The sequence below is a fragment of the Phodopus roborovskii genome, unplaced genomic scaffold (assembly GCF_943737965.1).
Source record: "Phodopus roborovskii unplaced genomic scaffold, PHOROB, whole genome shotgun sequence".
NCBI classification, from domain to species: domain Eukaryota; kingdom Metazoa; phylum Chordata; class Mammalia; order Rodentia; family Cricetidae; genus Phodopus; species Phodopus roborovskii.
The window spans coordinates 28,189,064-28,204,021 of record NW_026126540.1 but is presented as its reverse complement, the minus strand read 5'-3'; the positions used below and the strand labels follow the sequence as shown (position 1 = coordinate 28,204,021).

Below are 14,958 nucleotides of genomic sequence, written 5' to 3'. Positions count from 1 at the left end.
CTGGCCATTTTCTAATATAATTTTTAGTACTTAGTTATCTGGTCACTTTGGGGCCATTTCTAAGATGTTCCATATTAAGCCTCCTCGGGAGTTTTGGGAACTATCTGGAAGAGCCCAGATTCCAAAGAATCTGTATCTTATAAGGCCTCTCAGGAAAGTTCCAGAGCTGATGTGAGCTCTGCAGCATCCAAGAACATGCATTCAGTCTTTTTCTTTTGTCATTGACATCGGGAATCTAAATGCTGCTTGTGGCCCAGTCATTCCATCCTCTTGTGCTTTAAACTCCCCAACCACAAGAAGATTCCAGTAGGAAACAGCCATGACTCCAAGTACTGCCCACTTGGATCGTTTAACCCAAGTGTCTGCTTTAAAGACTGGAGAATTCTACACAGGTTTTCGGACTTGTCATTGGAAAATTATCGATTCAAAATTTCAGACAAGGAAATGACTGGCTTCTACGTCTGGCCTCTGACAGGTGCGTCAGTATGTCGTGCAGGTGATCTTCTCCGTGACTTTTGCATTTTCGTGCACCATGTTTGAGCTTATCATCTTTGAAATCTTGGGAGTTCTGAACAGCAGGTAAGTGCCAATCCTGCTTCCTTACCCCAGAAGTGTGTTGCCCTTTATTTACAGTAGATTGGTCACTTGGATCTCATGGTGGAAAATATCTACCATGTAGCTATAGGTTAGTCTTGGGAGCTGCAGTGATCACTGTAGCATGAGTTCTCATTGTTCTTAATAATAAAAGCCCAGAGCCAGATATTAGTGGGGAGGGGCACACCTGAAAGATCAGAGAAGCAAAGCAGCCAGCCACTAGCTCTAACCTCACCTCAGACCAAAGGGGCCATTCCGTCCTCAGATTGTATCTCTAGACTGCATCTGTCTCCACCAAACCTCAGAATGCGCTGCGCTCCCGTCTGCTCCCACCTTATAGTCCTCTCTCTGCCCAGCCATCACACCTCCCCAATGCTGGGATTAAAGGCATTGGATCCCATATGCTAAGATCACCTTTGTGTGAGCTCTGTTTCTTTTTTTAGACTGGATCAGTTCCGTGTAGCTCAGGGTGGCCTTGAATTAACAGATCTGTCTGCCTCCGTCTCCCAAGTTCTGGGATTAAAGCTGTGCACCACTACCTGGCCTCTATGGCTAGCTAGTGTGGCTAGCTTTGCACTCTGATCTTCAGACAAGCTTTATTTGTTACATCATAAACAAAGTATCACCACAGATCACCAAAAGTATGGCTACTAGTAACAGGCTCAGCACAGAAGGCTCTAGGGGAAATTGCCCTGATCATTAGCTCTGCAGAACCCACTGAGTATGAGGGCTACAGAAGCCTCTGTCTTGGATTTCACTCCTAACAGCTTTCTGTTTCTCAGAGTCTCTGACTAAATGCTAGCCATGCCCCCCAACTTGACCGATACTTGAAAAGATCAAAATTCCTCAGCTGTTTAAGGACTTGAAGGAAGACTGATCTCTTATTCTTCCATCTTAACCATCTTGGTTAATTTTATATAGTCAGGCGGATTGAACTAATAAAGTGCCTCCTGGAGCTTGGTATAGAACTGCCGTGACTTGCCTACTTCCAGATTTGATCTTTAATAATCCAGACCTAGTCTGGATGAGCTGTGGAGAGTGGACAAGTAGTTTTTATGCTATTTGCTAAATTGCACTGTCACAACATGGATGTTTTACCATTCTCTGAGTAGAATTTAGCAAACTTTTCTATGAAGGACCAGCCAGTAAATATTTCAGACATTGTAAGCCGTTGTTGTTGAGTTTCTTGTCTTGCCAGGTTCCCACCACCACTTCAGCCCCAAATAAATACATGGACACTACATTAATTATAAAACTGTTGACTGATGGCTAGGGCTTCTTATTGGCTAGCTCTCTCTTACTAACTCATGTCTTTGATCTAAGTGGCCTTATCTTACTGGAGAACAGCTGGTGCATCCTATCTTCCCGGGCTCTACTTGATATCTCTTTCCTGCACCTCTCTGCCTACCTTTCCCAGAATTCTTCTCCTCTCGTAGTCTCACCTATCTTCCTGTCTCTATTGGCCAAACAGTGTTTTATTCATTAACCAATAAGAGAAACATATATACAGAAGGGCATCCCCCATCAGTAGGGTGTCTGCCATAACACTCAGTCTGCCATTGTAAAGCCAAAGCAGCCGTAGGCAGTGCATAAACAAACAGCTCCAGCCCTGCCCCAATGGAACATCTTTGTGAACATTGCTCCACAGACTGTGGACCATAGAGCTAAGAAGTAGTAGTGGAAAGAACACACCTGCTGTCTGTGGTGCATTGTGCCCCTATACTTGTAACTCATAATTAATCCTGTACAGTTAGAAACAGTCTTACTTTGGTGCCCATTGCCCACGTGCCTTAGTTTAGAGTGCAGGGATTAGCGCCGCTGAAGCTGGAGTCTGCTGGGTTGTTATAGAGAGCAAAGCACTGTCTGTCAGTGCAAACACTTTACACAAAATGACTTTGCTCCTGTAAGCTCCTTGTTACTCACAGGTTCTTTGTTCCTGGTGTCTGCCATCTATAATAAGGGAAAAAGTATGGAGAGCCCTCTGTAACCCATACAAATTTCTTTGGGAAGGATATTGTTCAGGACATTGTTAAGTTAAATCCTATGAAGTCTTTGGGGGAAATCTCATTGTCTGGGTAATAAATCAGTAGTAATTATGGCTAGTTTGGTTATTTTCTTACACTACAATGTATCTGTCTGATAAAATCAACTATTTCACACAAATTATTAGACAATGTAAAGCTAAATTTGTATCCAACCCATAGCAAGTTTGCAGAACTCTTATTTCATACAGCCATGGGGACCAGTCCAGTGTTTACCTGCCTTTTACCATATCCACTCTTTTCTCCTTATTCCCTAGTTTATTTACTTATCCTGTATTTTCCACATCTTAGTAAGCCACCCAAGCATTTATCCACTTTTGTGCAATAAGGCCTGAGTTTGAACTCAGTAATTTGAAAAGACACTATGAAAATGAATAGCCATCCCAAGAACAGGAGAAAATTATTTCAAACCACCTATCTAATAAGGAATTTCTTTCTGGGACATATAAAGAGCTCTTATAATTCAGTAGTAAAAGTAGCACAGTTAAAAAGTATACAATGGTCAGAAAATATAGTTGCATGGTAGAGTAACCTAGAATGCACGAGGCCCTAGGTTCAATCTCCAGTACCACAAAAGGGAAGGTGGAGAACAGAATATAAAAAGCAGACAGAAGGTCTGAATAGGCATTTGTCCAAAGATGACAGACAGGTGGCCAATAAGCACACAAAAAGATGGTCAGTATCAACAAACACCAAAGAAACACAGTCAAAACCACAGTGCCGGAGTACTTTCACCAAGATAGTTGAAGACATGCAGCAGCAACTGGTATTAGAGCCCAAGAAACCTGGGCCCTTCATGTCCTGCCGGGGACAGTGTCAGTGACTCCAGGGGGTAAATACAGACTCCGCCATGGCCTGGCACTGCATTCCATCTCTGTGTGAAAAGAAATAAGAGCATGGCCGTGTTACACCTGACATAATGTTCCTAGCATCACTATAATAATTTAAAGTTAAAACGCCCAAGGATATGTTGGCTACTGAATTGACAAATAATGGGGTAAATTTTACTCAATCACTAAAAAGATGAACTATTTATAGATGCTTAATGTGGATGAACCTTGCAAAACCCTATACTAAGTGAAAACAGCTAAACAAAAATAGACCACATATGATAGGGTTAAATAAAATAATTAAGGTCATGGCTACACAGATCTGTGAATATACTAAAGGTCATTGGATTATACACTTCAAGTGGGTAAATTATTTCTCCAAAAAGCTGTTGTAAAAAAATAAAAGTACTACATTTTAAGTTTATTTTCTTTTTACTTAATTATTTTGAGAGAGGGTCTCACTATATAATCCTGGCTAGCTTGGGACTTACAATATAGACTAAGATGACCTCAAACTCATAAAAATCTACTGCCTCTGCCTCTTGAGTGCTGGGATTAAAGATGTGTGCCACCATACCCTGCATAAAAACTTTAATAGATATTTTATAATTATACTTATATATTTATAAATATAAAATAAAATTATAAAATATATTTTATAAGTATTAATGAAAGGTGTGCGTGTTAAATGTTTAGATCACACTACAAAAGAATTTCTGAGTCTTTGTTGCTCAGAATTACTATTAACATTTATTTTCCTTTCATTCTTTTTATTTAAATTTGTATTGCTTTTAATAATGGGGGGGCACACACAGATCCTTGCATACATGTAGAAATCAGAGGACAACTTCCAGGAGTCAGTACTCTTCCATCATGTGGTCCCAGGAATCAAACTCACCCACTGAGCTATCTCACCAGCCCTGTTTTGGTTTGGTTTTGAGACTCGAGACCGAGTGTCATGTAGTCTGGGGTAGCCCTCACACTTACTATGTGACAAAGGCTGGCCTTGTGATTATCTTGCCTCTACCTCCAAGTCCTGAAACTATAGGTGTGTATGATTAAGCTTTCCTTTAATTCTGTTTGTACCAGGCTTTTTCTTTTGAGCCACCAACCTGCTCTCAAACCATGACACAGAGACTTCTTTTTACTTATGAATGCTCAGCCTAGCTGGTTAGTTCTTTTAACTTAAATGAACCTGTTTCTCTTTATCGACCTTTTGCCTCCAGGCTTTTAACTGTTCTTTCCTTCTGTGTCTCTTACTTTCACTGCCTCTCCTGTCTGCTGGCTGCCGGCTGCCGGGGTTCTCGCCCCAGGAGTGATGTCCTGTTCCCTCGACCCCCTCCCCTTCTCTCGTTCTCCAAATTCCTCCTCCTGTTCTCCCTGACAACCCTGCCTGTCCTTTCTCCTGCCTAGCTGTTTGCCATTCAGGTTAAACAACGATACAAATGCAATACATCTTTACATAAGCTGGCCTTGAATTCACAGTCCTAGCTCCTCTTCCCAAATGCTGGGATTATAAGCGTAAGTCACAAAGGCCTAGTTGACAGGGTAGATGGGACATATTCAGTTTGTCTCCAAGAGCAGGGGCCCTTGGAGTACTAACAGAATGAGACTTGCCCACCTTCCCTCCAAATGTCTTTAATGTTGATTTCAGCTCCCGTTATTTTCACTGGAAAATGAACCTGTGTGTAATTCTGCTCATTCTGGTTTTCATGGTACCTTTCTACATTGGTTATTTTATCGTGAGTAACATCCAACTGTGTGAGTATTTTGCCTTCTTACATCAGCTCATAGATTGGGATACGTGTTAATGGGAGTAGATTACAGGCAGCTTAATTTCTATATTTTTATACTGGTGTCTGGGGACATACAGCATCTTAAAGCAGACGTAAAATGAATTCTGTCTGAAAGTAGATTGTGTCTCCTGCCACAGATTTATTTCTGCTTCTACTACAATGTCTCCTTGAACTCATTGTAATTTTAGCAACATTTTTGTAAAGATTGGGGAGTATCTGGGAGGGAGTTAGGGGAAGAAAAAGAGTATCATCAAAAAATATGAAAATTTTCAAAGAATAAATGAAAGCAGTATTTTTAAAAACTGAGTAAGAGAAGAAATTTTTAACTAAAATATAAAATGTTCTAATTGCACACACACAAAAGATTTTCTAAGGATCTTTTTGCAAATCTTTTTGCAGTAAGAATGCTTTTGCAAAGAATTGTGTAGTTCCATCATTTGCATATTAACTGCATAACTCGAATTTTTAATAAGCTGTCTAGTAGCTGCTCTACCTAAAAGTCCCGTGTCCTCTCTCAGTGCATAAGCAGCGCCTGCTCTTTTCCTGTCTCCTGTGGCTGACCTTTATGTATTTCTTCTGGAAGCTGGGGGATCCATTTCCCATCCTCAGCCCAAAGCATGGTGAGTAGAGTCAGAGCAGGTTGTTTCATTTTCTAATTTAAAAAATAACCACTTAAACTTTGATTATGAGAAATAGAGCAAGTTACTTCTCTAAAAGTATCTGACTTTGAAATCAACTTTTTCCTTTTTTGGTTTTTTGAGACAGGGTTTCTCTATTTCTTTGGAGCCTGTCCTAGAACTTGTGCTGTAGACCAGGCAGTGCTCAAACTCACAGAGATCCGCCTGCATTGCCTCCCGAGTTCTGGGACTAAAGGCATGAGCCATCACTGCCCTGCTAACTTTTTCCTTCTTTCTAAGGGCAGCAAATGCTAGTTCAGCTGCATAGGAATTAGAGGGTGCACATGGATGCCAGTCAACTTTCTGCTACAGTAACAAAAGTTAATCAGTGTAAAAACCAGAGATTTACCTGACAGTATTAGAGGTTTCGATCAATGGCCAGTTGCTGTACTGCTTTTGGATGTGTTGCAAGAAAGCGCATTATAGTGAGAGCGCGTGGCACAAGCAGCACCCTTCACGACAGCCAAGAAATGCAGGGAAGCAAGAGGGGGTGTCTGGGTGTCACTTTTCTCAAGAGCAGGCCTTCCTGATAGGAGAGCCTGACACTTGTGGGTGGGTTTGCACATGCCAAGACACTCCTGTGGAGGTCAGGGGACATCTTTGAAGAGTCAGTTCTCTCCTACCATGTGGATCCCAAAGATCAAACTCAGGTCGTTAGGCCTGGCAGCTGGTGCTCTTAACTGGTGGACCAGCAGCAGAGCCTCTGCCCAGCTGCTCTCCACCCTACACTGTTCATGTCTCACATGAGCATGCCAGTTTGGTGAAACCTACAAACACTTGAGCCTTAGCTTCAAGAAAGTCTGGGAATGTGAGAGCTTTGTGCTTTCCAGATCCTGTAGTGCAGGAGGAAAAGCTTGAAAAGGAATGAATGCCAAGGGCACCAGTGTCTACAGTCTACACACCTACACACCTCCTAACGTCTTTCCATGCCTACACAGTCTTTCCGTGTGTACACATCACAATCAACATACCTCCTAACGTCTTTCCATGCCTACACAGCCGTGTGTACACATCACAATCAACATACCTCCTGACGTCTTTCCATGCCTACACAGCCGTGTGTACACATCACAATCAACATACCTCCTAATGTCTTTCCATGTGTCCATATCACAGTCTATACACCTGTCTGTGTGTACCCATCACAGCCTGCACGCCTCCTAACGTCCTTCATGTGAACACATCACACAGTCTGTACACCTAATGTCCTTCCATATGTACCTGATAGCTTGGAGTTGGGGAAGAACATTTTCCCTTTATTTGGGTCAGAGAAAACATGTAGTTTCTAAAAGTACATAGCCATTTGATGAGATGGCTCAGCAGGCAAAGGAATCTACTGCCAAGCCTCATGAACTGCGTTCCATCCATCTCTAAGGATCCACATGGTGGAAAGAGAATACTAACTCCCACGTGTCCTCTAACCACATGTGTGCTGTGGTATGAGTGAATGCAAACAAGTAAGCAAATTAATAAAGTAATACATAAACAATTTTAATTGAAGCATATATAGTTTAACTATATTTAAAAATAAATAGCAATATCTGTTACAGCATTTCGAATAATAAGCAAAAGCAAAGTTCAGCAGCCTGTCATTAATAATTAAAAATATGCTTGCCTGCTGGAGAGTTGGCTCCAGGGTTAGAAGCACTCACTACTCCTGCAGAGGACCTGGGTCTGGTTCCCAGCACCCATGTGGTGATTCACAACCATTTGTAACACTAGTTGCTGCAAATCCAATGCTCTTCTGACCTCTGCAGGCACCAGGTATACACACAGGCAAAATACCCACACACATGATAAATCTAAAACACAAGTTGTACAAGACTGTATAAACTGCAGTACTGGTTGGTATTTTAAATAATGTTGGCTTTTGTGGCTCAGGTTGAGCTGCTCTTTGTGCATTGCCTGGCCTTGATGTGTTTATGTTTTTAGGGATCTTGTCCATAGAACAACTCATCAGCCGAGTGGGCGTGATTGGGGTGACGCTCATGGCCCTGCTCTCCGGATTTGGTGCTGTCAACTGCCCGTACACATACATGTCCTACTTCCTTAGGTAATGCACACTTTGTTTCTTTTCTTTTTCACTGTTACTGGGATGTGTGTGTTATGCCACATTTTTAATATTCACATATTAGATATAGGACTGCTTTTTTATTCTTCTCTTCCTCTGTATCTGTGGGTGTTTGTTGGAAGCCTTTCTAACAAGTCGGGGTTTTTTTGTTTTGTTTTCTCATTTCTTTTGAAACAGCAACTCAGCAAGTAGCCCACATTGGCCTTATGTTAGATTCTCCAACCTCAACCCCCTGGACACTGGGACTACAGGCATGTGCCACCATATCTGGGTCCTTTATTTTTTTCAGTGGCAAATTTCATGGGCCTGTGCCCATGCTATTTAAATGCACATTTCCGATGGGCAACAGTGTGAACTCCCAACTTCAGTAAACTGGTTCCTCCTTAACCTCAAATAGTAGAAAACATTGCCAATTTAAAAATGCTTATGTGTATGGGTGCCTGTGTGTATGTATGTGCATTGTATGTTTGCTTGATGTGCCTGTGTGTATGTAACGTGCATTGTATATATGCCTAGTGTGTGTATGTGTGGATTGTTTGTATGCCTGATGCCCACAAAGAGCCTCAGATGCTGCTTTGGAACTGGAGTTACAGACATTTGAGCCACCATATAGGTGAGAGGAACCCAGGTCCTCTGCAGTAGTGGCTAGTACCCTTTTTTTTTTTTTAATCCCCAGGTTGGTTGGTTTGTTTTCCAGGTTTTGTTTCAGTTTTTTTGATGTTGTTATTGTTTTTGAAGACAAGATTTTTCTTTATAGCTCTGACTGTCCTAGAAGTCACTGTGTAGACCAGCCTGGCCTCAAACTCACGGAGATCCGCCTGCCTCTACCTACCAAGTGCTGGAATTAAAGGTGTGTGCCATAAATGCCTAGCCAGTACTCTTAACCCCAAACCATCTTTCTAGCCACTAAGCACATTTTAAATGCGTCTGGGCCAAAGCTAGTAAAGACTGATGGCTCGGGGTACCCTCCGCTGCTCTAGGATAACAGAGAAATTAACTATAAGAAGCAGCAGTACAAGCATTTTAGCCTAATGGAGGCATTTTAATATTTTCTAGAAAAGCAGGTTCTTGGATTGTTGAGTAACAATGGGGTTTTATGTTTCGACAGATGGTTGGTATGATGCACATGGGCGAGACCCCAAAACATGGCTAAGTTTTTGCTCATTGCAGGAATGTGACTGACACGGATATCCTTGCATTGGAACGGCGACTGTTGCAGACCATGGACATGATCATAAGCAAGAAGAAAAGGTGAGGCCGGCACCCTGCGATCACTGTAAAGGGCTGGAGGCACCCTGCGATCACTGTAAAGGGCTGGAGGCGCCCTGCGATCACTGTAAAGGGCTGGAGGCGTCTCCTCGCTCCTTTTCAGTACAGGGTTGTGCGCCATCAAAGACTTGATCTCGCCTCTGGTGAAGAAGAGTCTCAAGTTCTACTTTCTGGATTTCAACATTTCCCTTTAGATCAACTGCTAGAATGATGTTTGATATCTGGAGGGTGTTTTGTTTTGTTTAATTGCTTTTCCATACATTTATTTAGTGCCACTGTGCAGAGGACAAGGACAGGTACTTTAAGGCTGTTGTCCCACATTTTTACAAACCTTTCCTTGCTTGACTTGAGTTTTTTGTTACTTATTTTTCTCCAACTACCTAAGGTTCCTTTAAGTCTTCTAGCCATTGTTGTTTTTATTTTTTGTTATGTTTTCCTGTCCATCCTAGCTAGAGAGGGCCAAGACAGCAGAGGCCTCCAGCTAAGTCCAGCTTGGTGAGCCTGGGAATCTACTAAGATTCTACTAAGGGGTGCAGGTGACTCGGGGAGTTACGTCACTCAACATCTCACTCCAGTGTGGGTGACACCTCATCAAGTTCTAACGGTAGAGCCCCAACCCTGCAGCCTCAAGGCACTTCTCTCCCGAAGGCCACCCATCTGTGTGCACACACATGCGCACACTCCTTCCTCCAGCAGTGGCCGTAGGAGAGGAGGGACTTCTTGGAGTCTTGTGTCTTCAGAATTATAGCAGCTCTGAGACCCTTCCTTCTACAATAGAATGTTTCAGACTGAGAACAAAATAAATCATCAAAAAGCTATGTAAAAACTACCCAAAAAAGTACTTCCACCGTGCATGTTTCCCAAGGATCTGTGTCACAGTGGACCTGCAAAGCTCTCTGAAATCAACTATCTGCATGTGAATCTTTTGTCATTCCTTAGACTGTGACCTTGAACTAGGTGCTGTGCTTTGTGCCTTTATTTCCTCACATGTAAAAAAAAAAAATGAAGAAATGAGACACACGCCTGTAACTCCAGCACTTGTGAGGCAGAGACAAGAGGATCAGGAGATCAGAGCCTGTGAAGGGTACAAAGTGTGCATCAGTGAGCATGGACACACACACACACACACACACAGCAGACAGACAGGACATGGCAATGCATTAAGACTCATGCAGCCTCTAAGAAGAGTGGATCGTACCTAGCAAAGGTATTGAGTTCATTGTTTCCATAAGCTCATTTATTTTTTTCCTTAGGAAACAGTCTCTGCTAGACACTAGACCACATGTTCATGAGCTTATTATTGTTAAACTTTTATCCACATATGACCAGTAGTGAGTTTTGAATTGACAAGTAGTTTTGTATTTCATATTCCTTCCTTCAGCACATTTCTGTACTTTGGTCCATAGTCAAGTCAGAGAAACCTTAATGGAAGAGACAGCAGTAGACATAAGAATGACAATTTACTGAGTCATGTTTGTCTCTGTATGTGTCTTTACTGAAGTATGAAAGCTAGGCATGTAGCTATACATTTACTTACATACTTGTCACTTATATTTTACACATAAGTCTATAGGAGTAAAGAAAAAAGACTATTCAGAAGTGAATATATATGAATTATTTTGGTCCCCAAGGTTATTATCCCTTTTGTGATATTCTGTTAATGAAAAGACACTACTGATAGTAAGGTAGAATCAGCCCTAAGGCGGTTGTAGATGGACCCTCTCACCCATCTTATACTAACTGTGGTTAGGAATTGGCTCTGACTCAGGCTCATCGCTGCCCGGTTCTTCTGTAAACCCTTGTCTGGTCGGGATCAAGAGTGGTTTGGGGTAAGATTCACTTAACTAGATAGATGCTCAGTTGGACTTGATCAGCACAGCCTTCTCCCGCCGGAGCTAAGGGACATCAAACAGCTAACAACCCTGAGACTCTCCCACTTTGCACAATGTAGAGTAACCTCTTGGCAAAGACCCCGAGCTGGGGAGGAGTGGTGACCAGAGGCCACTTTAGATTTAACAGTGGAGGAGCACAGCACAGTGGCCCGCAAGGATAGTATCTGTTTTGGGCAAGATGGGGTGGTGTGGAGGACATGTCTTAACCTCTGCCTGAAGTCAGATGCTGTTAGGCTGTCTTTCTTAAACTGACCCAGATGGGGACAACATGCATCTGAGGGAACCTTAACCATCAGCCCTCAATGTTTTAAATCAGTGGTAGAGGAAGCTGCCAGGGCTAGCAGTGTGAGTCAAGCAAATGCTTCTGCAGAGAACCTTAACGATGAGTATTTGAAGTCACTGGTAAATGAACAGAAGCAGGAAAAAAATTGACAAGAGCATCAAGTAACTGCTAGAAGCTTCTGGCGTTATTGTTTTAAGTGCACTCCATGGAGTTCAGATTAGCAGAATACCTAGAAAACAAAAGTGAAGTGTTGGAACCAGGGATGCTAGAGGTCTAAGCCCCACAATTTAAATGTCTGCCCCACCCAGAATCCTGCCTTACTCAGTAGTCCATGAACACAGGAAGCTCCAAAGAACCCAAGAAGCTTATCCCTGGTAGCCACCCACATGCTTCTTAGATTTGCAAGTTTCCTCTGCCTGAATGGCTGCCTGAGGTCTGTGCACGCTGGGCACACACTCAGATGACAGGAACGGAAAGCTTTCTGGCATGAGGTATAAGAAGGTAGAGCCCAGGACTGGTGGTTAGAAGTTTGGGAAGATTGTAAGGAAAAGAACCAAAGAGAGTTCTCAAGTATGGCTGTAAAATCTCTCTGGTGTTCTTAGCAGGTGCCTGGATGAGCTAGCTATCCGCCAGTACACTCTGCAGTACTTGGGGAAAAGATCCCACAGCCCACACATATCTAGCAAAGCAAGTCTCTGTCCAAAACTAACTCGGCTGTGAAGAAATGAGACTGAGCGTTTCCACATACAAATAGCAATGGAAACTAACTCCGGATGGGTCCAGATGATGGGGATTTAGCAAGACTTGAAGAATTAGCATAGATTCATTCAAAGGGATGAAGGAAGGCATGATATTAACTAGTGAAAGAAATGGGAGTTACTACAAAAATGCAAATCCAAAGAAAGTTCAGAGAGACAGGTATTTTACCAAATGAATCTGAAGCAGTAAATCTATAGACCTTTTCCTCCCCTGAAAGAAATCCAAATCTAAGTTTCACAATATGTAGAAAAATGATTTCAAAACAGACCTTGAACTTAGATGTAAAGTATAAAACTACAAAACTTTTACGGGGGAAAAAAATTCTTTGAGATGTAGAGCTAGGCAAAAATTCTAACACTTAATCCCAAAACACAGTCCATACAACAAAATGTGAATAAACTGGACTCCACCAAAATTAAAAAACTGCTTTGCAGAGGATTAAGTAGAGAAGGAGGAAAGACACGCTACAGGCTGGGAGAAAGTATTTGAGAAAAGACTTTAGAAGTAGAAAGGCCTCTGAAGTTCACATTAAAAACAACAGCATAATCAGTATAATGTGGGCAACAAACATTGGGATGGGATTGGGATTGTGGAAAGACACTCGACATAGTAGTAGGTAACTGGGGACATGCAGTTAAAACCACAGTAAGGTTAATGCACAGTTAGGATGACTCAAATAAAAACTTGGTGACAGTGGGCTGGAGAGATGGCTCAGCAATTAAGAGCACATTCTGTGATTGCATAGAACCCATGCTTAGTCCCATCACCACCTCAGACAGCTTATAACCCCCTGTACTTCTAGCTCCAGGGGATCTGAGACCTCTTCTGGATCCCACAGATCACTCATGTGCGCACTCACACTCACACAGACACATAACACACACAGATATATTCACATGCGCCCACACACACACAGATCTATTCACGTGCACACACACAGATTCACTCACGTACACACACACACATAATGGTGATGACACAAAATGCTAGTTGGCAAGGGTGCAGAAAACAGGCCTGATGTGAGTTGCTGGTACAAATGTGGGAGAAACTAGAATACAATCTAGCTCTCCTTTAAAACAAAAATAATTATGCCAGTATTCAAGTCCAGAAATTGTAGTGGGTATCCATGCAAAGAAATAAAATTTTATATTCATACAAAAATGAATACAGCAATGTTTCTAGCAGCTTTATTTATAGAAGCCCCAAACTAGAAATAAGTTTTCATGGGTGAGTAGTTAAAAACACTGGTACAGCCTTACTGTGTAATGTTATTTAAAAATAAAAATGAACAAACCGCTAGTGCACACAACAACCTGAACAAACCTGCAAAACCTTTTGCTTAATGGAAAGAAGGCCATTCACCAAAGGATAAACACTGTTTCACCATAATCAAATGCACACTCCAGAAATGGCAAAACTGAAGCAGTGGAGGATGTATTAGCCATTGCCAGAGGTTGAGGAGTTGGTGGTAGGTGAACTGGGCTATCCAAGGGCAAAAGGTCCTTTGAGTGCAGAGATGTTGTATTCATAAGTGTTTGAATGTCATTATCCTGTTGCAGGAGATTGGAAATCTGGGTAGAGTACATGAACTCTATACTTAAAGACATATGTGAGTGTACATCACCTCTAAAATTCAGCCTTCTGATAGGCTGGTGAGATAGTTCAGCAAGTAAGGATTTTGGCCACCAAGCCTGGTGATATGAGTTCCATCCTCAAACTCACATGCTTGAAGGATACACACATGCATGCACACGCATACACACATGCACATGCATACACAAATAAACAAATAGCTAGAAATGGGAACCATAAAACAATAGGGTGACACGTTAAAAGTAGGGTAGAGAGCTTATGTTAGCAGTTGTGTGTGCGAAAATTGGAATGGGTCAGAGTTAGCATGGCCTCTGCACAAGGATAACATGAAAGTTCATGAAGTGTTTCATAGTTTTTAAAAAGCAGAGTAGACATTTTTCAGCCTCTTCCCATTCATGCTTCCGCCAGACCTCAATCACCTGCTTGTGGTTTGCGTATTGGGAGTTTTGAAGGGCACAGCCAATAGCAAATGGCTTTCTTCATGTTACAAGATAAGCTTACAAGAAAAGGCAGTAGGGCAGCTGAAGGTAAAAATGGCTACAGTGCTTGCGTGTGTTTGAATACACCTCAGAAAGTTTGATCCTCTGCATCTTTTCTTCTTAAGTAAATGTTTATTTTTGTCTACAACTTATTTGCCAAGAGCAAACCTGGGTTAGAATTAGGTGATTAAAATCAAAAGTAAAAGTGAATTGTCTAAACCTGGGTTTACTGGTCTGTGCACAGCCAACTTTCACTTCTGGTTATTCCGTTTGTCTGTCTGCTGAGAGTGGCAGCCAGTGCCACACTATAGCCTTTAGATGTTGGCAGGGACAACAGAAATGGCTTCTGTGCTCCCTCTTTCAAATGCCTTGCCATAATCCCAGGTGTTAAGCCCAAGAGCTCTGAACTGCATAGCACAGAACCTCATCACATGCTTGTCCCGTGTTCCCATCAAGGACTGACGTAATTGTGGGCCTGAGCCTTCTCTCGGTTCCTTTGTCTTCCCAACATGCCACATTGTGGGGTGCGCCAGCCGGGGTGGGGAGCTCAAGCTTGATGCCACATTGTGGGGTGCGCCAGCCGGGGCAGAGAGCTCAAGCTTGGGCACTTTCATTCCTCCATTACCCAGGCAGAGCTCACTGAGGGGGAAGCCATTTCTGTAGCCATCGTTGT

At 42.4% G+C, this 14,958-nt stretch overlaps 1 protein-coding gene and 1 non-coding gene across 3 annotated transcripts in view; both read left to right on the top strand.

Annotated features, from left to right (window-relative positions):
* Positions 1 to 14,958, top strand: part of LOC127233098 (Golgi pH regulator) — a 42,817-nt gene that overhangs the window by 11,367 nt on the left and 16,492 nt on the right. For both annotated transcript variants that reach the window (XM_051199505.1, XM_051199506.1), the window contains 5 exons: positions 476 to 579; positions 5,121 to 5,227; positions 5,781 to 5,882; positions 7,872 to 7,992; positions 9,181 to 9,261. In XM_051199505.1, coding sequence (XP_051055462.1) covers positions 476 to 579; positions 5,121 to 5,227; positions 5,781 to 5,882; positions 7,872 to 7,992; positions 9,181 to 9,261 — 515 coding nt within the window. The remainder of the gene's footprint in view (positions 1 to 475; positions 580 to 5,120; positions 5,228 to 5,780; positions 5,883 to 7,871; positions 7,993 to 9,180; positions 9,262 to 14,958) is intronic.
* Positions 14,058 to 14,162, top strand: LOC127233157 (U6 spliceosomal RNA). Its single transcript, XR_007835458.1, has one exon. It is a non-coding gene; the product is annotated as a U6 spliceosomal RNA (small nuclear RNA).